At 46.2% G+C, this 23,734-nt stretch overlaps 1 protein-coding gene and 1 pseudogene across 3 annotated transcripts; one reads left to right on the top strand and one right to left on the bottom strand.

Annotated features, from left to right (window-relative positions):
* The first annotated feature begins 10,058 nt into the window (after positions 1-10,058).
* Positions 10,059-14,352, top strand: LOC136470977 (NADP-dependent D-sorbitol-6-phosphate dehydrogenase-like; annotated as a pseudogene).
* A 200-nt stretch (positions 14,353-14,552) lies between these two features.
* Positions 14,553-20,666, bottom strand: LOC136470976 (uncharacterized). Of its 3 annotated transcripts, XM_066468707.1 has the most exons (5): positions 18,377-20,666; positions 15,988-16,215; positions 15,756-15,903; positions 15,466-15,654; positions 14,553-14,754 (listed from the first exon to the last, which is right to left on the bottom strand). In XM_066468707.1, the coding sequence occupies exon 1, from the start codon at positions 20,559-20,561 to the stop codon at positions 19,032-19,034; it is 1,530 nt and encodes a 509-aa protein (XP_066324804.1). In that variant the 5' UTR covers positions 20,562-20,666; the 3' UTR covers positions 14,553-14,754; positions 15,466-15,654; positions 15,756-15,903; positions 15,988-16,215; positions 18,377-19,031. The 3 variants fall into 3 exon arrangements, with proteins under 3 accessions (XP_066324804.1, XP_066324805.1, XP_066324803.1); XM_066468708.1 differs by having other exon boundaries at positions 14,553-14,771; positions 15,756-16,215; XM_066468706.1 differs by having other exon boundaries at positions 15,756-16,215.
* Between the last annotated feature and the right edge of the window lie 3,068 nt (positions 20,667-23,734).

Genomic DNA, 23,734 nt, shown 5'->3' with positions numbered 1-23,734 from the left:
CCGTTATGTGCCTCTGTGGGGTGATCGGACGCTCTGGTCATGTTGACCAGACGCACCGGTCAGTATACCCCGAGCTCCAGTGGTTATGAGTTGACCGGACGCGTCCGGTCACGTTTTCCCCTCACTGGAACCTTACTGATGTCGACCGGACGCTGGACCTCTAGAGTCCGGTCACTTGCTGAGCAGCATCCGGTCAATAACCGGAACCTGATCAGCGTCCGGTCAGCATTGACCGGACGTGTCCGATCAGGATTCTCCCTCTTTGGGACCTTACTGGAGTCGACCGGACGCTGGCCCTCAGCGTCCGGTACCATGACCTCGCAGCGTCCGGTCACTTCCAGACACTTTCACCTTGGTCAAATGAACTGACCGGACTCTGAGCTAGCGTCCGGTCAGTATTTGACCCTCCATTCACTTTCAACTCTCGAACATATGTGAATGAAGTTTGCTCCATAGGATCAAAGGGTTGTTGTGGAGCTACCTAGTGCTAGTTTTAACAAGTGTGCACCACACCTAACTCACTAGACTCACCTAAGTCAAGCTACCCGTTCATACCCCCCTTAATAGTACGGTCAAAGAAAAAACAAAGTCCTAAACTACTCTAAGTGTCTCTCCAACTCCAATCGACACTTAGAACTAGTCTATCCTTAACCTTGTCGTCCATCCTTTGAAAACCGAAACGATTTCCATCGTAGGGGCATGATAACTTTGATTGCCCAATCGATCTCCATTACCGTGACCTAACTCAATTGTTTCTGCAAAACATACGTTAATCACAGCAATCACGTATTGTCATGAATCATCGAAACCCAACTAGGGGCCTAGATGCTTTCAGCTGTGGTAGATATTTAACAAAATATTACAAAACCATTGGCCAGTTGAAAAAAAACAAGAGGAAGGGATCCGTTCTGTTTTTTTTGGCGAATCATGGTAGAGACGCCACTATGGCAGAACCTCCTAAATTATAGGACCCACATGCACTTGTCACTGTCCAACGACCTTTGACAACTATGCATATGTTCCTGGTAACTTAAGAAGTCTGTCGGGTGTCCTCGGGGAACCCCGAATCATCCACGATTTCCGAGCAGGATCATATTACAGAGTCATTGCAGTATTACAATATTTATTCAAATATATACATCAGAGTAAAATAACGAAAGTCTTACGATAACATAGTTTACAAACCAGTTGTTTCAAACCTTACAAACTAAGTTCGATAATTATTACAAACCATAGTAGTAGTGGAGTGGCATAATTAATATAAACATAACACACAAAATAAGCATCCTGCCCAAGGATCACACATTCACTTATCGTCATCGACCTGAACAACAGTCATGCAGCAAGGTCCAAAACAGATCTGCTCATGAGGCTCACCTGCAACAAGGGTCAACGAACCCTGAGTACAAAAGTACTCAACAAGACTTAACCGAAATAAAAACTGAGAAGACTCAGAGATTCAAGGTATGGCTTTAGCAATAATCAAAGTTCTTTTGCGTAAAAGCTTCTTTAGCAAAATTTTAGTATTCCAACATTTAAACTTCATTAGAACAATATATGAATCTGCCATGATCCGTAATGAGATCATGAACTTCATATCAAACTCTTTCTCAAATCCAGCTCAAGTTTTAGTTATTAACTACGATGATGAACAGTGAGTTGAGTCTCCATAACCGAGGAGCAACGACGATTCGAACCGATTATAAACCCAGCTGGGGATTCTAGACCACACGACATATGCAGGTCCCCGACTTACATATATCAACCTACCATCGGATCTTCTAAAACAAGAACGGGTCCGCGCCACCCGAGAATACAGTACTCCACCAATCCAGCCCATTGCCACGTGGGTACACGCTATTCCCGCCATCTCTCCACTCCCAGTGCGCGAGTAGCCATTCTCGTTGTGGGGGTATTAACCCCTATACCCTTACGGCTAAGCTTGGGCTGGCCCGGATCGATGGTTTCAGTCCACCCGAAAGATGACGTGCGGCCCGGTTAACCTGATCGGAGTCCCGCACAAGGAATCAAGACGGATTTGGCGACCAAGCAGGATCCTGGTCGGTTAGAATAGGAATCCTTATCCGGCCAGATATGGCAATTGTAACTGACTAGGATTAGTTTCCAGATCTGTAACCCTGCCCCCCGGACTATATAAGGCGGGCAGGGGACCCCTCTAAAAAATATCTCTCATTGACATACAGCAATACACATCAGACGCAGGACGTAGGTATTACGCCTTCTTGGCGGCCGAACCTGGATAAAACCTCGTGTCTGTCTTGCGTCACCGTCTTGTTTGGGGCTTGCGCATCTGTCTGCCGATAATCTACTACCTTGGGCATACCCCTAGGTAGACTGCCGACCATATTTCGTCGACAGTGGCGCGCCAGGTAGGGGGTGTGCGTACTGCTCTCTAAACAAACAAGATGGTCATCATCTTCGGCTCCATGGCTACGCCCAGCGGCCTCACGTTCACCGTCGGCCAGATCACCTGGACCACCAGCTCCGACGACTCCATCGCCATGGCCACGGGGGAGGCATGGATTCAGCCTGCGCCGACGACTACTTCACCTGCATCGGCTACGGCTCCGACCACGGTGAACACGGCTCCGACCACGGTGAATACGGCTCCGACCACGGTGAACACGGCTCCGACCACGATGGACCAGGCTCCGACCACGGGACATCTGGCTCCGACCACGCCTACAGCCACGCCAACAACCCGTAATCCGCTTCCCCGCTACAGAGGGAAGCAGATCGACAACACCGACCTGCTCGATTCCGTTGATCGGGTCGGCATCCAACTCGCTGAAACCCTGGCTCTGGTAAGTACGATTCAAACCCAACCTAACGAGCAGGTAACAGCTCTCCACGACAGATCTATCCGACCAGCTCGGACCAGTCGTCCTGTGCGATTTGGAACAGATCTTGTGGTCGTATCAACTCCTGAGGGGCGTTTCGCTCATCGCCAGCCAGACATCACGACGGGTCTCCAACTCTGCGAGTACGAAGCCCCGACGGAGAACCACCAGGTCCAGCCCTACGGCCTGCAAAACGCTGCCTCCAGCTATGCGTACAACCTGCGACACCGCTCGGATCTGTGTCCTGTACACCGATCTCGGCCGAAGCCATGCAACATCGTCAACATGGTCCGGATCGAAGATTATCAGGAAGGATCCGTCCACACAGTCCGAGAAGGTGACTCCAGCTCCTCATCCGGCATCGCGTCCAACGCATCTGTCCACACCGAGCTTCAGCGCCACGAAGATGAAGGTGCCCAATACGATCTGGATCTACCAGACCACGCCCCGGGTTTCCCCCAATTTCCGTCTTTCCCGCCAAGACGAGGGGATCTGATCCATGTTGTCAGCAACGACGAGCCGCCAGCAGTTGGCGAAACAGAACAAGAAAAGACTGCACGCGAAGCATGCAATATTGACCGGTTTAATCGCCGGCAAATCGAAGCTGAAGCAGACCAGGAGGCACGACGCATAAGGGTCCAACCGCGTGACCTCAACAATGCTTTCGACAGGGTGGGGGATAAACAAGTCTTCAAGACCCCAAGCACCAACGTAGCCGTCGCCATGGCGACGATGCAGCGGCTGCCCAACACTCCCGAGACTCAAGTAATCCGTGATGACATACAAGCTTATCTGACGGCTGCTATGGCTCAGACCGCGGAGATGAACCAAGCCCGGGCTCCATCCGTTTCTGTCGAATCAAGCCACAGCCGCCAATACTCAAGTCGCTCACAGCCACTCAACCTACGTGGCTCGCGCAATAACGACCCATCGGACAACCGTCAGGGCAGGAACGGTGGTCGTGATGGTGGTCGGGACGACAACCGCCGCCGGGAGGATAACCGTCACGATGTTCGAGGCGACAACCGCCGAGATAACCGCAACAATCGCCGTGACAACCATGGTCGCAGCGCTAATCCAGGTGGCAATCGAGATCGCCGCGATGGCAATAACGATCTCCGCCATTACCTCGGTGGACGTGATTTGCGTGCTCGCATCAACCAGAGAGCCAACGATCGTGCATCCCATGAAAGCTATCGCCGTATGGAGTATGACACCGTCCACGGTCCGCCGGGTCTGAAGCAGTTCACTCCACACCTGCGCCAAGTCATATGGCCCAAGAATTTCAAGCTCGAGAAGCTTCAGAAGTACGACGGCAAAGAAAACCCCGAATTATGGGTCATGCTCTATGAAACCGCGTGCCGATCAGCTATGGCTGACGAGCACGTTATGTCTAACTACTTCCCAGTCGCCGTTGGTCATGCAGGTCACCAATGGCTAGTTAGCTTGCCGGCAAACTCTTTTGACTCTTGGCAGGAACTCAAGCAGGCCTTCATCGACAATTTCATCGCTACTTGTGAACAACCCGGCAACAAGTACGATCTGCAATGGATCCGAGATCGGAAAGACGAACCACTGCGCGAGTACGTTCGGCGTTTCTCGGAGATGCGCATCAAGGTCCCATCAATATCCGACAATGAAGCAATCGAGGCTTTCGTCGCCGGCCTCCGCTTCCACGACGCCCTAAGAGACAAGCTCCTCCGGAAAAGACCTGAGTCAGTCACAGCACTCTTAGCCACCGCTAAGAAATACGCGGACGCTGACGACGCTAAAAAGATAATCGTCGAAGAAGAAGCAAGGGTCCCACGCTCCGACCACCCCCCACACCGCGATGATTACCGCGGCAACCGTGGTTGGAACAACAATTTTGACCGCCGCAACCAGCGCAACGACTCCCACGACCACCGTGATCAACGTAATCAGCGGCGCAACCGCCGTGACGATTACAGAAGCAAGCGTGCTCGGGAAGACGATGGCGAGGTCAATACTGTGAAAAAGGGCGGAGGACGTCGTAACTACGAGGACGATTACGCCAAGGCATTGAAGGGCCCCTGCCAGCTCCATCCCAAGTCGAACCATACCATGGAGAATTGCCGCGTCCTCAAGACTATCTACACATGCCAACAGGCTCCGGATATGTCCGACAAGCCTACTGACGTGAGGGAACAGCGCAACGAGGACAACGACGACGACGATGCAGATCCTCGTCATAAATACGTCAAGCCGACGGATCGCGTGCACACCATCATCGGCGGCAAAGTGTCCATTGAGACCAAACGAGAACACAAGCTGCTCGCCCGCGCCTGCTTGAACGTGGCAAAGAACGACAACCTTCTTACCGATCCGCGGCTTCCTCCGTGGTCTCACCGTGAAATCTACTTCAGCAGGAAGGACCAATGGGCCGCCATACCCGAGCCAGGGCGTTTTCCCCTGGTCCTCGATCCTTGTATCAACAAGGTTCAGTTCGACAGGGTACTGATCGACGGTGGCAGCTCCATTGATATAATGTTCAAGAACAGCCTGCCCGCTCTGAAAATAGCCCAGGCGGACCTGAAGCCGTACGAGGCATAGTTCTGGGGTGTTCTCCCCGGACAGAGCTCCACACCTCTCGGGCAGATCACGCTACCTGTGCAGTTTGGGACTCCGGACCACTTCCGCACCGACTACGTCAACTTCGTGGTCGCTGATTTCGACGGCACCTACCATGCTATTCTTGGTCGACCGTCGCTCACCAAGTTCATGGCCATACCTCATTACATGTATCTGGTGCTCAAGATGCCTACTGAGAAAGGGGTTTTAACCCTCAGGGGCAACGTATACGCAGCTTATACCTGCGAGGACGACAGCTTCAAAATAGCAGAGGCCCACGACCTCTCTATTCGCATGGCCGAGACCATGCTCAACGCTAAGAAGACCACGGCCGACCACTTGGAGATCCCAGAGCTCGAGGCTCCGCGCAAGAACATCAGGTGCAAGGAGCACAAGATGATCCAGCTGGTCGAGGGCGATCCTAGCAAAACGGCCCTCATCGGGGCCGACCTGGATCCCAAATAGGAAGACGCGCTCGTCAGGTTCTTGAGGGGCAACGTGGATGTGTTTGCATGGAAACCTTCCGACATGCCCGGTGTACCTCGGGACTTGATTGAGCACTCCTTGAATGTCAACAGCAAAGCCAAACCAATCAAGCAGAAGCTACGACGGTTCGCTCGCGACAAAAAGGAGGCGATTAGGGTAGAAGTTACACGGCTTTTGGCAGCCGGATTTATCAAAGAAGTGTATCATCCGGAATGGTTAGCCAACCCGGTTCTTGTACGCAAAAAGAATAATGAATGGAGAATGTGCGTTGATTACACTGATCTCAACAAACACTGCCCTAAGGACCCCTTTGGCTTGCCTCGCATAGACGAGGTCGTAGATTCAACCGCCGGTTGCGAGCTGCTTTCCTTTCTCGATTGCTACTCTGGTTATCACCAGATCGCTCTCAAAAAGGACGACCAGATCAAGACATCTTTCATCACGCCTTTCGGCGCCTACTGCTACACGACTATGTCGTTCGGGCTCAAAAACGCCGGTGCTACCTACCAACGCGCTATACAGGCCTGCCTCAACGACGAGATAAAAGACGGCCTCGTCGAGGCTTACGTCGACGATGTAGTTGTCAAAACCAAGGAAGCACATACCCTTGTTGACAATCTGGAACGCACCTTCGTAGCCCTTAATACGTTCCAATGGAAATTAAACCCAAAGAAGTGCGTACTGCTCCTTGGATCGTGCCTTCGTCGACACTCGTAATAGAATAGCCGAGTTAAGGCTTACCAGAGTATGTGGTTAGTACTACAAAGTCTCATCTCATGCAATTCAACAACGGACGGACTTTAATCGATACAGACGGAAAGAAGACGCTCACAAGACCTCCATGTCTTGTGGCTCTCACACACCGAGTCCGCCTGGTCTAGATTTATTACTTCCATGCTCATAACTCATGATAACATAAGTAACCAAAGATCCATTTAAAATTCTCAGGTGACAGGTAATCACCCGACTAAGCATGACTAAGCATATCTAGACATTTACGAATAAAACAGGTAATCAAGGTAGATATGGAAAAACAAGGTTGGTGATGCACCAATTAGGTTCCCACTTGACTCCTAATCACTTAATGCAGTATAGAAAAGCAAAAGCGATAAAATTTGTAAAACACAAGGTAGGGTTAAATGCATCCGGGGCTTGCCTTCGTTGACAGAAAAGTTAGGTTCCTGCGACGTTCCACAATTATCCGATCCGACCTCAATAGACGGATTAACCTCCTCCGCAACTTGATTAACTACCACGTGTTCACCTTCATTCACTACACGTAGTAATAATGCCATGTTTAACATGATGCGGAATACGAAACATGATGCGTGATGATGGATGTAAAATTAACAATTCGAATATAACTTTCCTTCGCGGTACAGTTGCAAGTCAAACGAACTAAATCTTTTTCGTAACACATACATCAATTGCCAAGGATCATTATCAACTAATGACCCAAGGTCATCACTCAATCCAAAATTTCAAACAAAACTTAAATCATTAAAGGTTACTATTTGCTTTTATGAATTAATTATTTAATTCAAAATTATGAAATAAATCAACTTATTCTAATTGAGGTCAAAAATTTTTTAAATGTTCATCACATGATAACTAAGTGGCAAAACAATTTTCATATTTTTTAGATAATTAATTAAGCCTAGAAAAATCATGGAAACCCATTTATTAATTAATTGAGCCATTTTTATCACATTCAAAAAGTACTATAAATCAATATTTCATATTTTTCCTAAATAATATACATCACAGAGAAGTCACACAAAAATTTTCATAATTTTTGGAGCTCTAACTAAATCTACACAAAAATAACAAAAATAGACACTATTCATTCAATTCTGAAAAAGGAAAAATCATTTTCAAACTACTGAGTCACTAACACTCGGGTCCCACCTGTCATCTTCAACCTCCTGCCTTGACCACGACGGCGACGGCGCTGACCGACGAAAACTCACCGACGGTGAGTCCAACGGCGACGGCCAAGGTACCAAAACGTTCACCAAGACTAGGTGCACCTACTAACGTCCCTACTTGCACCAATTACGGCCCTATACTAGCTCAACGCCGGCCATGGCGGACGCGGCGGCTCGGCGACACTACGCCGGCGAAACGAAGTCGAAATCGGTGAAACAAAAGGCACGGGAAGGTTCAGTAGCTCACCACGAACACGTTGGAGCAAAGAGCGAGACCGAAGAAGCAACGGTGACGCGGGTCGACGTTGACAGTGACCACGACGGAGCAAGCGACGACGACGGTGGCGCTCAGGCGACTGTGATGGACAAAATGAGCAAGCACCGGTCATAGAGCATCACGGGAACAAGGCGGAGCTGGCGGCATGCCAAGCACGAGCAGAGACAGACCGTGGAGCTCTGGCCACGGCGAAGCGTGCTCGATGGAGATGCTACCGGCCGCGAGGAAGAAAGGCTGCTAGCGGCGGTTCCCGGCGGAATCAGGCAACCACAGTTGGTTGTCTAGGCGCGCAAGGAGTAGGCGAAGCTATTGGGCGCTTTGCTGCGACGGCACAGGCGCTAGTTCGAGGCGAGGGCTCGCCGGAGTTGAGCAAGGGCGACGAGAAAAGCAGAGCAACGAAAGGAAGGTCGGCGACGGCGTCTGAGCTTTATAGAGCGGCCAAGGGATCAAGGAGACGACACGCAGTGGACTTCTCCATGCCAGCGCGAAGCCAAGAGCGGCCACAAGCGCGTCTGGAACCGAGCAGAAGGTCGCCGACGGTGGGGCGGTGGTCATGGCACTGTTCCACTTAATTACAGAATTGCCATTCGTTTTAAAATCCAAATTACTCCCAAATTTGTATAACAACTCAAAAATCTCCAAAAATAAAAGTTGCTCAAAATCCAAAGTTCTACAACTTTGCTTTTATAACCACCCCCAAATCCGGTCTACATTTTGAAATGAAATTTGAATTCAAATAGGGGACATTTGAGGAATTACGCCTTTTCGAATTACTTCAAATTTTTCATAACAACTTTGAAAATTCCAAAAACAAACTTTGTATAACTTGTCAAGCTCTACACTTTTGCTTTTAGGCTCAACCCCAAAATGTGCTTAGATTTTGAAATGAGTTTTCAGGGTAGGATTTAAATACTGAAAATCAGGGTTTTCTTAAAAATTCAAATCCAAACCAAATTTTGAACTTGATTCAAACAATACAATTCAACACATACCACATAAATGTAAACTTGTTTTAGTGAATGCATAACAAAGTTTTCACCAAGACCAAATGCTTTGCAATGCATATGATGACATGTCTTGTTTTAGGTTTTAAAACACCAGGGGTGTTACAGCCACTCACTCCTAAGGACAGTATGCACATACTCTACTCCTATGAGTATTTCGCTATCCATATGAGTATTTTTGAGAGACCGAGACCGAACCACTAGATCTTGAGATTGACGAAGCCACCACTGATATTTTGCTATCAAGAGGCAAAAAAAAACTGATCGGTTTGCCTATTGGTAATACTTTCGGTCTTGTGATACATACATATATATATACATATTGTTTTTTTCTTTTCCTCTTTAATAAACAGAAAAAATGCATCGCAAATTAATATCATGTATTTATGTTTTTTTTTGTGAAAGAAACGCCATGTGGTCCAGCTGAACCTTTTCGACCAAATTAAGGAATACCACAACACCCCCTGTTTATATTGGAAACAACAACATCCAATTCTCTCTTACCATTACAACAAACGGTCTTTTTCAGAGCATTTTTGTCATCACTTGCCTAGGGCCCGGATCTGACAGCATCACATAATATACATATTATAATATGTCAATAATGAGCATTATTATTGTCCATTACGCGTGTTATCACCACTTCTTTTTTCCCTTTCTTTTTCAGGTTGGCCTCACCATATCTAGGTTTACGGTCGACTGTCTTAGTCTCGTACTTTTCTTTGAGTGCTATGACAGTATGATGTAGTGTAGATCGATGGAGAACTTGTACATGTGGACCAAAGAAGAAGAAGATCGAGAGCCAAAAGGCCCCATGGATGTCATCTAGGAGTATATGCTGAAAGCAACGGCCTAGCTGCTACAAACAGTGTAATAGACACGTATACAGGTATATAATATAGGCGTGGAAGCATTATTATTATTATTATATTTGAGAAATTCAATCCTGTGGTATATATGTAGATTCCTAATAAATAAATATTTCCCACAATTAAAATAAATGGGGATTGGTAGGCGGTCGTAGTCACTCTTGGGCAGCATGCATGCCAGCATGGTCTGCGCGCCGCTGCATGCATGTCGAGGAAAAGTCAGCAGGCACGTACTATATAGCTACTCTCAAGAGAAGCCTCAATATATACACACCGGCCGGAGTAAGAGAAAGGAGGAGTGCGTACAAGTAAGTGAGAGACGACAATGGCGGCGAAGGACGTGGCGCCGGCACAGCCGCAGGGCGGTGCCGTCGGTGACGCTGAGCAGCGGGCACCGGATGCCGGCGGTCGGACTGGGCGTGTGGCGGATGGAGAAGAACGACGTCCGCGGCCTCATCCACGCCGCCATCCGCAACGGCTACCGCCACTTGGGCTGCGCCGGTATGCATGCATGACAACTTATATACGTAGCAGCTAGGAGCTTCACGTCTCACATGCACACAGCACACACATCGTCGTGCGTGCATGCAGCACGAACCACATGGTGTACATATAAGTACAGGTCTGAATAAGCTAATAAGGTGCATGCAACGTGTTTACGAATTACGATCGAGATTTTCATCTAACGATACTTTCAGATAAAACACATCCATGGCGGATCGGTACTCCCTTCGTCTCAAAAACACAACAATTCTAGGTCTAAGATTAGTCAAATTAAACTTTCAAAGTTTGACCTATTCTATAGCAAAAAAATATCAACATTTATGCCTCTGATCTAAATACATTTACTATAAAAATATATTTCATGATCAATCTAATAATGATACTTATTTGATACAATTCCGAATCCGCTTTGTCTAGCTACGAGAATAAGGAAGCTATAGAACGCTAGCGGCATGCTTAAGCTTAACACATACAAGTCGAACTCGAAGTGGTGTTTCTAGTGGCAAACGGACGAGTAAAATGTAAGAAAACTGCCCTTGGGAGGGGAACACAACTGAAAACGGTCGCTAATACCCCGTAGGCCGAGGAGCAAATATACAAAAATGTTAGAACTTGTTCGCATAAAGGTGGTTAAAGTTAAAATTATTTGACTTCTCAAAGAATGAGAAATACATTTTTTTTTTGATAGAGGGAGTATGTATGAAAGCCATTGACTCGAGGATGAGACCATTGCCAAAGATCCCATTGAGTTAGAGCTCTAGTGTTCAAGGCTGGATCTAGGAACAACTACTAAGAGAGGCTTTCTCTCATAGTCCTCTACCCCTGTAGCCTCCTCATTCAACCTTCCACATGAATGGCATCTCAGCTCGCCATATGCGTGGATATTCCTGAATGATTTTCCACATGAATGATTGATAGCATCAATAACGAGGATTTCCCAATCTCCCATCACGCGTGTGATGGTGTGAGGGAGGTGGATGTTAGTGTTTGTTATCCCCACATGTTCCTTTCTCTTTCGCTTCAGCTTCATCACCATGTAGACTACAAGATTCGCAATGTTTGCTGACGATAAATCATTCCAGTGGGGGGAAAAAGTTCCATTAAATTATACTGTTTTTTTTCTTGAGAAAGTAGAGAGAAATACTGCTAGAAGGGAGTAAGGGACACAGGATGGCATTTCAGCCCAGTGGCCTCCATATCCCTCAAGCAGCCCGCCAACTTCCAGAAGGACCTAGGCCCAGAAACCCACGCTCAGCGGCCCAATACTCAGAGGCCAGATCCCTTCTCCACGGGCCACGGCGCTTCACCCAGCGAGCGCGGGCGGCCACGGGCCACGGCGGCGGACGGCGTGCGGCGTGCGGCCTCCGCGAGCTGCGGCCTTGCCGTCCGGCCGACCTGCGCCCCACGAGCTGGTTGCGCAGGCAGAGCGCCGGCGGCCACCCTACCCTCACTGTTCCTCCGCACGCCGCCCTTTGCACCCAACTGTTCCGCCGATTGGACTTCCTTCCTGCCTTCCTTTCTGGTGGGATCGACTAGAAAATTGCAGGTTCCAAGGAATCCCCCGTCTCTCCGTGCTGTACTATTCAACGTGATGTGATGAACGTCGTGTCTTCTGTTTCGTGGTCTGCAGCAAAATACGGAAACGAAGCTGAGGTTGGTGGCGCTTGCAGAGGCATTCCAGACCGGGCTTGTCAAGAGGGAGGACCTCTTCATCACAACCAAGGTTAACTTATCCTCCACATCACAGAATGCAATGCTACTCCCTCCATCCCAAATTATAAGTCATTCCAAGAATTTTGGAGAGTCAAAGCATCTTAAGTTTGACCAAAATTATAGAAAGAATTACAAAGATTTATGACATCTAATAGATATTACTATGAAAATATAATTAATGAAGAACCTAATGATACTTAGTTGGTATCATAAATGTTATTATCTTCTCTCCAAGATTCCTGGAATGAATAATTTGGGATGGACGGAGTATTATACTACTGCTAGTGTTTTTTTTCCTTACTCTACTACTGGAAAATTATACATAGCATTGGACTCTTTTTGTGCATTGAACTGGGTTAAAAGAGGCTTTACCTAGTACCCAAGGATGAATGATTGAACTTTACAATCTGTTCAGTCATTATTAGACTGTCTGACATACAAAATACCAATGCTGGCTTGTACCAAACCATGATAGACTTTCATCTTGACATTGGGAATCCCGATCGATTCCAACTCAACCAATGTCAAACCCTGCTCTTAATATAATCAGCTCATGTGCCTTTCTTTAAAAGGAGAACAAAAAACTTCCACTATCATGAGATTGATGGGCATGTGTTTATTATGATTGTAGCTATGGAACTCAGACCATGGGCATGTGGTTGAAGCCTGCAAGGATAGCTTGAAGAAGCTGCAACTTGATTATCTTGACCTCTACCTCGTTCACTTCCCAGTGGCTACTCCGCACACCGGTAACTCCTTTTGCCTTTTATATTTCCTATAAATTACATGGAGCAAGAACATTTCGTTGGGTTTCTCATGGAATCCTTTTGCACTATATATATATCTGCAGGAGTTGGCGCAACTGTGAGCGTTATTGGTGAAGATGGTTTGTTAGACATTGATACCACTATCTCGCTTGAGGCAACATGGCATGCACTGGGAGACCTTGTTTCTATGGGACTGGTTCGCAGCATCGGAATCAGGTGAGGAGTGGACCAATGCCACCGGCTTCTTTGTTTTATTGACTTCTGGAACTTGGGGATAATTTGACCTTGGTGTGTTTATATTAACCTGTCTTGTATATCATGTGCTCCGTTAGGCCGTTGATGTCAATGACTCCGTATAATCTTATTATAATTTTCTGGTGACAGTTATTGCTTTACTACCTATGTATATGCTGGAAATCATTTTGACTTAGGAGTAAGTTACTTGAGATGATTCAGGTTCAGAACAACCAGAAGGACTGCATTGCATCTTGCACAGGAAGTCACCTTTAGAATATTTAACCACTATGGCTGTTTTGTGCAGCAACTACGGCATCTTACTCACCAGAGACTGCTTGGCCTACGCCAGGATAAAGCCCGCCGTGAACCAGATAGAGCTGCACCCCTACTTCCAGCGTGATTCCCTCGTCAAGTTCTGCCAGAAGCACGGCATCTGTGTCACTGCCCACACACCCTTGGGTGTTCGGCTCGCTCTCATGCCTCGACGACCCTGTCATCAAGGTGGTTGTCATTCCAAATCGATCCTCATTCATCAGTTTTAAATCGCACTGTCATCAAAGGTTTCTGCTAGTACATTTGATCGTGAACATTCAGCTTGAGTACATATCTTGCACAGCGCAACCCTGCATTTGTGATGGCGATTTGCATTCTTGCTCAAACCAAATGGCTGAGCTGCGACTGCGAATAATCCATGGCAGGAGCTGGCAGAGAAGTACGGCAAGACCCCCGCGCAGCTGGTCCTCCGGTGGGGTCTGCAGAGGAACGCGGCGGTGATCCCCAAGACGTCCAAGGTGGAGAGGCTGCAGGAGAACCTGGAGGTCCTGGACTTCGACATCTCGGAGGAGGACATGGAGGAGATGAAGGCCATCGACCGGAACCACCGCACCAACCAGCCGGCAAGTTCTGGGGCGTCGACATCTATGCTTAGCTAGCTTGCTACCTGGTTGCTTGCAGTCTCGTCTCATGATTATATTCCCCAGTGTATTCGTTTTCTGAATGCTATCAGACAACATCGATTATATGGGATTTTGTACTTCTACATGTGAGCTCATGTGCTGCGTTTTTGCTGGACATTTAAATAGCTGGTATAAAATACCTATGCTTAATTTGGTTGTAATTTGTGTTTGGCACTTCAGTTGTTCTCATGTTGCTTGTGGAAAATTAGTTGGATGCTCGTTATCTAGTTGAGATATAGAGATATATATGGTGTGGAAACAAACTTTAACTTCATGAAACTCGTAAAACTGATATGAAATGACAACATTCCACACAAACTTAATTTCCAAAAAGTAAATATTAAGTAAAGAAATACTCGGTACCATCAGCTGCACCAGGATTTTTTTGATAATACAGATCATGTTTATATCATCAAAAGGGTCTCATTTAGGAAAGAAAGTTCATGGTGCTCTATTGATAATAGCGCATGTTTTATATCATCTTGGGCGCATGTTTTATATCATCTTGGGCATCAACATCGCCTTGAACGGTCAATGCTTCAAGCATGCTGGAAACGGCCCCCCTGAAATTCCAAATAGCCTGTCAGCACCACAGAACAGTAGCTATGATTTGGAGATGCTGAACCATTACTGTAACAGTAACAGACGTGGTAAGGATAAGTAATCTATGGAAACAAGTAAGACCATGCTGAAGACCAGAGAGGCCAAAACTCTGTTTATAGTCATATGCAGAGTTCCACGCAAATCATTTAGAGCTTACTACACTATGGGAAAAGAAACTGATATTGCTGTGCAGGTAGTTATACTACACGGAGCTTCTTTGGCTCTGATATAATCTAGTGGTTCAAAAAAGAAAAGAAAAAACAAAGATGAAATCTCAAGAAAATATATGGTAACATTTGGACATTTAGTTTATGAAATTTCTGAAATTGTTTGAAGATTTTCAAAATATAATCCCAAGTTGTTTTTGGGCATGTGTAACAGTAGCCATTTGGATGTTTAAGATATCATTAGATGATATGTGAAATGTGAATTTAAATCATTTACTTTTGAATGTTTATACCCATTATAAGTTATAACTACTATTTTCTAAACTATACTACATAATTTTAGTGGCATTCAGCATTTAAGATGGCATAGGCGTCCTGTTGCTTGCGCTAGATCTAGATTTGTGAAAACTTGTCAGCCTCTCATACACAGTACACAATACACAATACAACATAGTAAAACCAAATCATACTAACAGAGCACATTGGTGTCCCCAGTGTTCATACCTAGTCTTTCATCTAGAAAGAACGTCTTCCCTGGAGCCTGTCAACAATCTCCACTATGGAAGGCCTCCGGTACTGATCAACCTCCACAAACCTTAACCCAATATATCAATGCATGCCTGTACTTCCATGAGGTCATCTGGACATAGTGTTGGGTACTTGGAAATGACGTTGCATCCAATTCTGACATATCTGCAGAATTGAATTATGGTCCTTAATGGTAATTTATAAACTGAATGTAAGCTTCTAAGTAGATTTTTCAACCTTCCAATCATAATATAAAATTGTCTTACATTATCTAGAAGTTTGCCTTCAGGTCTGTCTGTACCACCAAGATAGATCTTCTCTCCAGTCGTGATGATGATAATTAGAATGCCTAAGCTATATATGTCTGACTTGGTGGAGATTTCATCTCTGTATAGATATTCCGGAGCCTTATACCTGGAACAGTTTTTGGGGATTCAAATGCAATATATTCTGCGAATAAAAAAGAACACTCATATTATGCAGCTTATTTCATCTTACTTTACTCCCACAACATTTATTGTATTAGTCCGGCTCTGTTCATCACCAAAATGTCTTGAGAAACTAAAATCACAAATCTTTGGCACCCAATTATCGTCCAACAATATGGCGGTGGGATGAATACACATCTGAATAATGGGCACATCCCCCTATGAAGGAAGCGTAGTCCATTGCAGATCCCCTTGATTACTTTGAAGTGTATCCCCCAGTCAATTGCATTAGTTTCAGCTGTAGAGGTGAAAACATCGAACCATGTTAGTGTTATAAGACAAAGGTATCCAAAAATATGTAATTTCTTATGATATTTTCCAAAAATATGTAATTTCTTATGATATTTTTTTCAAGAAAGATAGAGTACACACAGTTACACATGCACACCGCCACGCGTTGGCACATCTTGGATTAGCAAAGTCGTCATAGATGCCTAGCACTAAATAACTGAATAAATAGTTGAAAATACGAACAGTTGTATTGAGTCTGATACTAGAACACGGGTGAATAACAAGGAGCTAAATGTTTGTTAGAAAGAAGGGAACTATGTAGGAACAGGCCGTTTAGTTCGCTTGGTGTCATCTGAAGATTTGGTTTTAGCTTCTACAGAGAGGCAACGAGTACTAAATCAATAATCTGCACACAAGTTGTGTTTGCCTAAAGACTCCTCACCCTTTGAAGTTTTGGAAAGCCTCAAGGTTCAGCTCTCAGCTCATTGTGGAGCTTATCATTTTATTTTATTATTATGTTGGAGCATTTGGTCGGTCAGAAACAACTTCATCTTCAAAGGAGAAGCACACACTCGCTGCAACTTCATCTTCAAGTCCGTGTTTGCTCTAGTTATTCTTACGGAAAAAAAACGTTTTGCCTCTGATTTCTTCATGGCTAGAGAATCTTCTGTAATCTTGCTTATTTTCTCTGTTTTTTTTCTTAACCTTTGTTTTGCACTTCTGTAACCTGTTTGTACAATAATGTTGTGACTAGTGTTCGAACAAGTGATGGAGACACGGATGACTTCCCGATTAGAATAGGACTACATCAAAGATCAGCTTTGAACCCTTATCTGTTTGTCTTAGTGATGGATGAAATCACAAGGGGACATCCCTTGGTGTATGCTTTTCGCGGACAATGTAGTGCTAATTGATGAAAGCCGAACAGGAGTGAATCAGAAACTGGAGTTATGGCGGGAGACTTTGGAGTCCAAAGGTTTTAGACTAAGTAGAACTAAAACTGAGTATATGAGATGTGACTTCGGCACTACGACTCGGGAGGAGGAAGATATTAGTTTGGAAAGTCAAGTAGTTACTAGGAAGGATACCTTTCGATATTTAGGATCAATGCTACAGAGAGACGGGGATATTGATGAAGATGTTAGACATAGAATCAAAGCAGGGTGGATGAAGTGGCGCCAAGCATCTGGTGTCCTATGTGACAAAAGGGTACCACATAAGCTAAAAGACAAGTTTTATAAGACGACGATTAGACCTGCTATGTTGTATGATGCAGAATGTTGGCCTACGAAAAGACGACATGTTCAACAGATAAATGTCGCGGAAATGCGTATGTTGCGTTGGATTTGCGGTCATACAAGAAGGGATCGAGTTCGGAACGATGATATACGTGATAGATTAGGGGTAGCACTAATTGAAGAAAAACTTGTCCAACACCAGTTAAGATAGTTTGGACATGTCCAACGGAGACCTCTAGAGGCACCGATGCGTAGTGGAATCCTAAGCCCGGATAGTAACGTGAAGAGAGGCAGAGGAAGACCGAAGTTGACTTGGGTAGAGGCAATAAAAAGAGACTTGAAAGGATAGAATATACCCAAAGACTTAGCCTTAGATAGGAGTGCTTGGAAAACAGCTATTCATGTGCCTGAACCTTGATTACTTCTACTAGGTTTCAACTCTAGCCTACCTTAACTTATTTGGGACTTAAAGGCTTTGTTGTTGTTGTTGTTGTTGTTGTTGTTGTTGTTGTTGTAGGGCCTCGTCTCTCATGTTCCCTCAATAAAAAAAAAATCTAAACAAACCATACAGGCTACAATTTGGCCGGGATTTCATTAAAAAAAAGGCCGAGATTGCAGATCATGCCGGGAGGGGGTTGAAATTGCCTCTGTTGATTTAAAAACGTTCAAAAGCTGCATAGCAGACTGGAGCAGGGCGAATCTAGCAGGTAGACAAGAGACTAGGGGTGCAAAAGGGAGGTCACACAAGTTTAATTGCTCCGGATTTGGAAGGAATTAAGGACAGAAGTGTGGTAACTGGTGAGCAATTGCACGGGCACAATTTTCTGGTAGCATCTTGTTGTGATTGAAAAATATTGTTCGTTGGCTGAAAAAGTACGACTTATAAGCCAAACAAACAGGGCGTTAAGCAGCGGGATCAATGTCACTAACCTGGAGATGGAAGTCCACCAGATGGTCGCGTCGCATGCGTTGAAGCGATATGATTGCTGTGACGCGAGAGGGTTGATGAAGAAGACGAGGGGTACCACACCACATGCAATCAGATGCATAATTTTAACTACGAACAGACATGATTTAAAAAAAAGTAAAATTGGAAGTCAAACTGACATTTTGTTTATGATAACTTAACTAATGTGCATGCATGTGCACACCGCTTATGGAACAGCAATTTCATACTAATCGGAATGGAAAGAATATTAATTTCATTGGAGTAGCTTGAAACTGGAAAAATAATCAGGAAGGAAGACAATATACTCCTATGTGTATGCCTAATCACCAAATGAATGAAATTGTTGTATAAATTCAAGACCAGTAGTTAGAAATTTTATTCGTTGGATAACTGAGCATAGATATATGTGATGAATTCGTAACAAATACCCACGGCTGTTCCATATGAACAGCACTTTTTTTTTCTGAACCATGGAACCTGCCTCTTTGCCAACAAGCTGCTGTTTCTCTTTCGATAGAACATGCTTGCTCGCAGGCAAAGCTAGAGAGACAGGTGACATGAACCAAAAATGTTCAAACTGAAATTGCACTATCCCTAGGATTAGTTCAAGGTGCCGCCAACTTTTAGGCCTTTCCTTCATCGGTGTCCAGCTTGATCAGTGCGCCAGACATCCCTAGGATGAATCTGCAGGAAGCCAGTGGCAATACCCTCCACAATGTCCTTGGTGAGGTGGGGGGCTGGGGAGTTTGGAGCTGGGACCGTTGCTGGTGGCTTTGGGTTGAAGACCTCATCTGCATTTGGCTTGTCCTTGAAACCTTCAGTCTTCCCTGCAACTCTCTTGCTGCGCCTTAGATACTGCTCATCAAGGGGCTCTTCCAGCTTCTCGGCCCTCCTCTTGCATGCTGTGGCCTGAGAGGGGTCTGTGATCTTGGTGGTCAGACTTGAAAGGGCAGAGAGCAATTCGTTGGTTAGGCTTGCCTGACCCAACTCCAACTTGAATGCTTCAATATGTTGCTTCTTGCACTTAGCATCAAGATCGCGGGCCTTCTCATCATCAATGGTCATGAACATTGCCATGATTAAGTCCCTCGAGCTATGCGTTTCGGCGTACGCTTTGACTTCTTTGGCCAGGTGAGGATACAATTTTGATAGTACACTGAAGTCCCTAGATGTTGGCTCACCCCGCTCATCTTCATCAGCTTGGCCCCAGAGGATTTCAGATAGCTTAAACAGCCGACGACTAAGGTCATCGGATGGGCAGCCTTGTAAAAGGAACCTACAGTACCGCCTCCTAAGTTTGCGGATCTTATCAGTGAGCTTGTCCTCGGTTGCATCAATTTTGTCAAAGGTGAGATTGGCCAAAAGGTGCGATGAGTCAGGCAAAGCACCGTTATGGGACTGAGCGTGCACGACCAAAGCATTGAGAATCTTGAGCTCGTCATCATAGGACCATGATCGCTCAACTGCTGGCTTCTTCTCTGTCTCAGAACTGCGTGGCTTGTGCATGTCCTTGTCCTTGTCATGTGGGGGTGAAGTGTCACCGGCATGATCTTGCTCTGTGATCTTCTTCTCCTGCTGCTCCTCTTCAAGGGCTCTGTGCTCGTCCTGTGGCGGTGAGATGTTGCTCTGCTCTTGCTCTGCCATCTCCCTGCCATGGTGCTCGTCTTCTTGGGCGATGTCAGGCGAGGAGGGCGGCGACGTCGGCTTGGTCAATGCCTTTCTAAGCTGCTGTAGGGCCGAAGCGGCGACAGTCTCATCAGATCGCGCAGCACACTTCTCTGGGCGCTCTTCTCCCTGCTGCGGCGGTGGGCCCCGCTTCGGAGTCACGGCCCTCTTGTTGTGGCCGGCGCCGGCGGTGTCGTCGGGCAGCGGGTCCCTCGCCGGTGACGCATCACCAGAGTCCCCCGCCTCATCCTCCTGCGACGCCGGAGGGGATTTCTTGACATCCTTCGAGGTCGTCTTGGTCTTCCCACCGCGCGGTGCGCTCCTCGCCGGAGAGGGTTGCTCCTGCTTCAGCGGCATCTCCTTGGGCTCGGCGGACATGGCGGTCTCGCCGGACTTGCCGCTCTCCTCCACCTCCTCGTAGGAACCCTCAATGCCACCGTTGCGGCCCAACTCCTTGGAATCATTGGATCTTGGCCGGCCGGCGCGGCGCTTGGCAGCCATGGAGGCCCGATCGATGGCGGAGGGAACGGGATTTGGGATTTTTTGGCTGGGGTTTGGACGGTGACGCACGAGGTTGGCGATAGAGTGAGGTGTTGCCGTGTTGGATAGAAGTGGAGGAACGCAGGCGCCTGGCCGGGTGACGGCGTGAGATGGGGGTGGCCGGGTGGATGAATGGAACCCTAGGAAAGTAGATTATACCAGAATTGCCACGTTCGCTGGTCTGCTGACTGAAACTGGTTGACAAATATTGTTCCGGCTGAATTGTTGTGAAAAAAAAATATTGTTTCGGCTGAAGAAAAAAAAACCGAACAAGCCGAATATGAGGTAAACCGAACAGGGCCAATGTCGTCGTAGTTGGACCTAAGTCGTCCGACGAAGAATTATAATGGTAGAGGCCAATAATAATAGTGTTTCTCTAAACTTTAAAATTATAATGGTATGAATAAAAAAATCTAAAATATTTCATCACAGCAATGGAACCTGACTTTGCTCCTAGCTTGTTCCATAGTATTCTTTGAGCATGTTTGGCAAGGCTCCAGCTCTGAAGACGTAGCTCCAGAGCAAGTACACCATAGAGCTGAGCTCCCACCAAACTGTTTCGTAGAGCTCCAGCTCTGAGATGGACTTATATGTAATTTTAAAAACATAATCAAAGACCAAAATAAAAAGAAACACATCTTCTTCCTCCCAATGCAGCCATGGCGGGCATCCCACGTGCCACCTAGGCCTGGGCCCGGCAAGGGAGGAGCGCTCGGGAGGGGCCAACAGCAGTGTCGCATCGGCTGCAATACCACGACCGCGTGGGGTCAAACTCGAACCAACGGCCGGCGACTTCATCATGTTGCTGCAGCGAGAGAGAAGAAGAAATCGAACCACTATTTATGTAACGAGTGATAGTGGTGGATAATTTTCACCAACACCATAAAATTAGTGTTTTCATAGCACCCCTTGAGGTGCTCCGTGGATTTTGTGGATCTGGGAGCTAGATCTAGGTTTTTTGCGGATCGAGTTCGTAGAGCCGGGATGTTTGATGGAAAAAAAAATAGGCAGCAAAGCTTTTTTTTTTAGTATCTAGACCTGTGTAGAGCCCTGCCAAACACCTCCAAATTATTTCAATTCTAAAGCATAGCACAGATCCAGCTGTGCAAGCACACGTAAACCTACGGTAGTACAGTGAGGGACTTTTTTTCTTACAGCCACCTAGTAAGAGAGAGAAAAAGAGCAACGGTTAGATCTTATTCCAATACTAAATGTGGGAGGCCTATCTAAATGAACAAAACAAATTTGGTGGCCACCGGCTCTTGGTCTAGATTTTTTTTAGGTGTGCAATGACTTAGAATAGAAGAGAAGTTAGAAAAATGATTTTGAGCCATGGGTTGCACGTCCTAAGCATCTTCTAACAAAGTTTACCTTATTATCAACATGCACCTCGTCTATCACTAAAAAATTGCTCTGTTACATTTAAAAAAAATTCCAGAAACATAAAAACCTCCAAACCAAATTAAGAACTTTATAACTAAGTAGATTATCGTGGTTTTTAGCCTCTGACTACTAATTGATGTACCACGCATAGTATATCGTGCCAGGAGCACACAAGATATAAATTTATATATACTGATTCACGTACGTGATACCATACCTCGAGCGCATCATGTGTGTTTTATTGCTGCACGTCTTCTGATTACCTCATGTTCTTTTTGCCGTGTGTTTGGTTGGGAGGACGACGTGGGACGGGATGGGATGGACCCGAGATCAGCGTTGTTTGGTCGGGAGGCGGAGTGGAGCGAGGACGTCCCCGATGCGAATATTCGCGTGAGATGCGGGGCGACTCCGTCCCCCAAAATTTCACGGACGGGGTCCATCCCAGGTGGGACGAGTGGCTCGTGGAGGTGCCGAACGCGGACGGGTCGTGGAGAGGAGCTGCGCCGGACATGATGCGGAGGAGAAGAGGAGAGAGGAGCCATGCCGGATGCGGAGGAGAAGAGGAGTGTGGGGGGGGGGGGCTTCGACTGGCGAGCGCGCGGGGGAGATCCAGGCGGCTGCCGTCGCGCGGGCAAGCGCGCAGCCGAGATCCGGCCCACTGCCGCCGCGGGTGACCTTCGGCTGCTAGCGTGCGGGTGAGGGCGCGAGCGAGCAGCGGCCCCGCGGCCGCCGTACGGGTGAGGGCCAGCTCCGCCCCGCCAACGCCGCGCTGCGAGCCTGGGACTCCGAGGAAGACGATGTGTGCGTGTGCAGGAAAAAGGAAGGGAAAGGAAGAAGGAAAAAATAAATAAGGAAGAAGAAAAAAGAAAAAAAAGAAAAGGAAAAAGAAAAAGAAAAAAAATATGATGGATGTGGGCCCTATATGTCAATAGCTCATCTCACTTTTGAAGTCCCAGAACCAAACAGAAAACGGGTTAGTCCCGTCCTTTCTCAACCAAATAGAAAATGAACTCGTCCCGTCCCACGAACCAGAGACAGGACCATCCCACCCCACCTTGTCTCCCAACCAAACGCTACCTTGGGGTGGGGGGAGGGGAGGTAAGTGTTGAATGTTTGCTCAACTCATTTCTGCGGTTTTTTTGCTCCATGTTTTAGTAGCTGGTTAAATTCGATGGAAATTCGTGTTCGGTTGGTCTCATGTTGCTTGCAGAGAAATATATATGGATGCTCATATCTAGGTGAATTATAGTGATATATATGGTTTGAAACAAACTTCATGTGAAACGCAGGTACAACTTAGGTGAAATACCCTCAGTCGCAAAATAACTGATGTTTTAGATTTGTCATAAAAATCAAACTATTTAGATTTGATTAAATTTAAATGAAAATATATGAATCATCTATAATATCAAATAAGTATTATTAGATTTATCATTAAATATATTTTTATATTATAGTACCATAAATAAATGATTTGACTTAGGAAAAACTCTGAACATTAGTTATTTTGGAACGGTTGTAGTACCAATGTCCCACACAAACTTAATTCCAAAATGAAAATTTCAAGATGAAATAGTATGCTACCACCTGTTGGCACCTGTTGAACTATGATATAATCTAACATAGTGTTTTAGAAATTCTTAGAGCAACTACACGAACCTTTATATAGTTTTTTATATAGGAATAGAGATTTCGGTGAAAAATATCCTCCAACAGATTGTTTATTTAGATATCCAAATATTGCTATGCAC

This window comes from Miscanthus floridulus, chromosome 8 (assembly GCF_019320115.1).
Source record: "Miscanthus floridulus cultivar M001 chromosome 8, ASM1932011v1, whole genome shotgun sequence".
Taxonomy (NCBI): domain Eukaryota; kingdom Viridiplantae; phylum Streptophyta; class Magnoliopsida; order Poales; family Poaceae; genus Miscanthus; species Miscanthus floridulus.
Note: the sequence above shows the minus strand (reverse complement) of the source record. Positions and strands in the feature narration are given on the sequence as shown.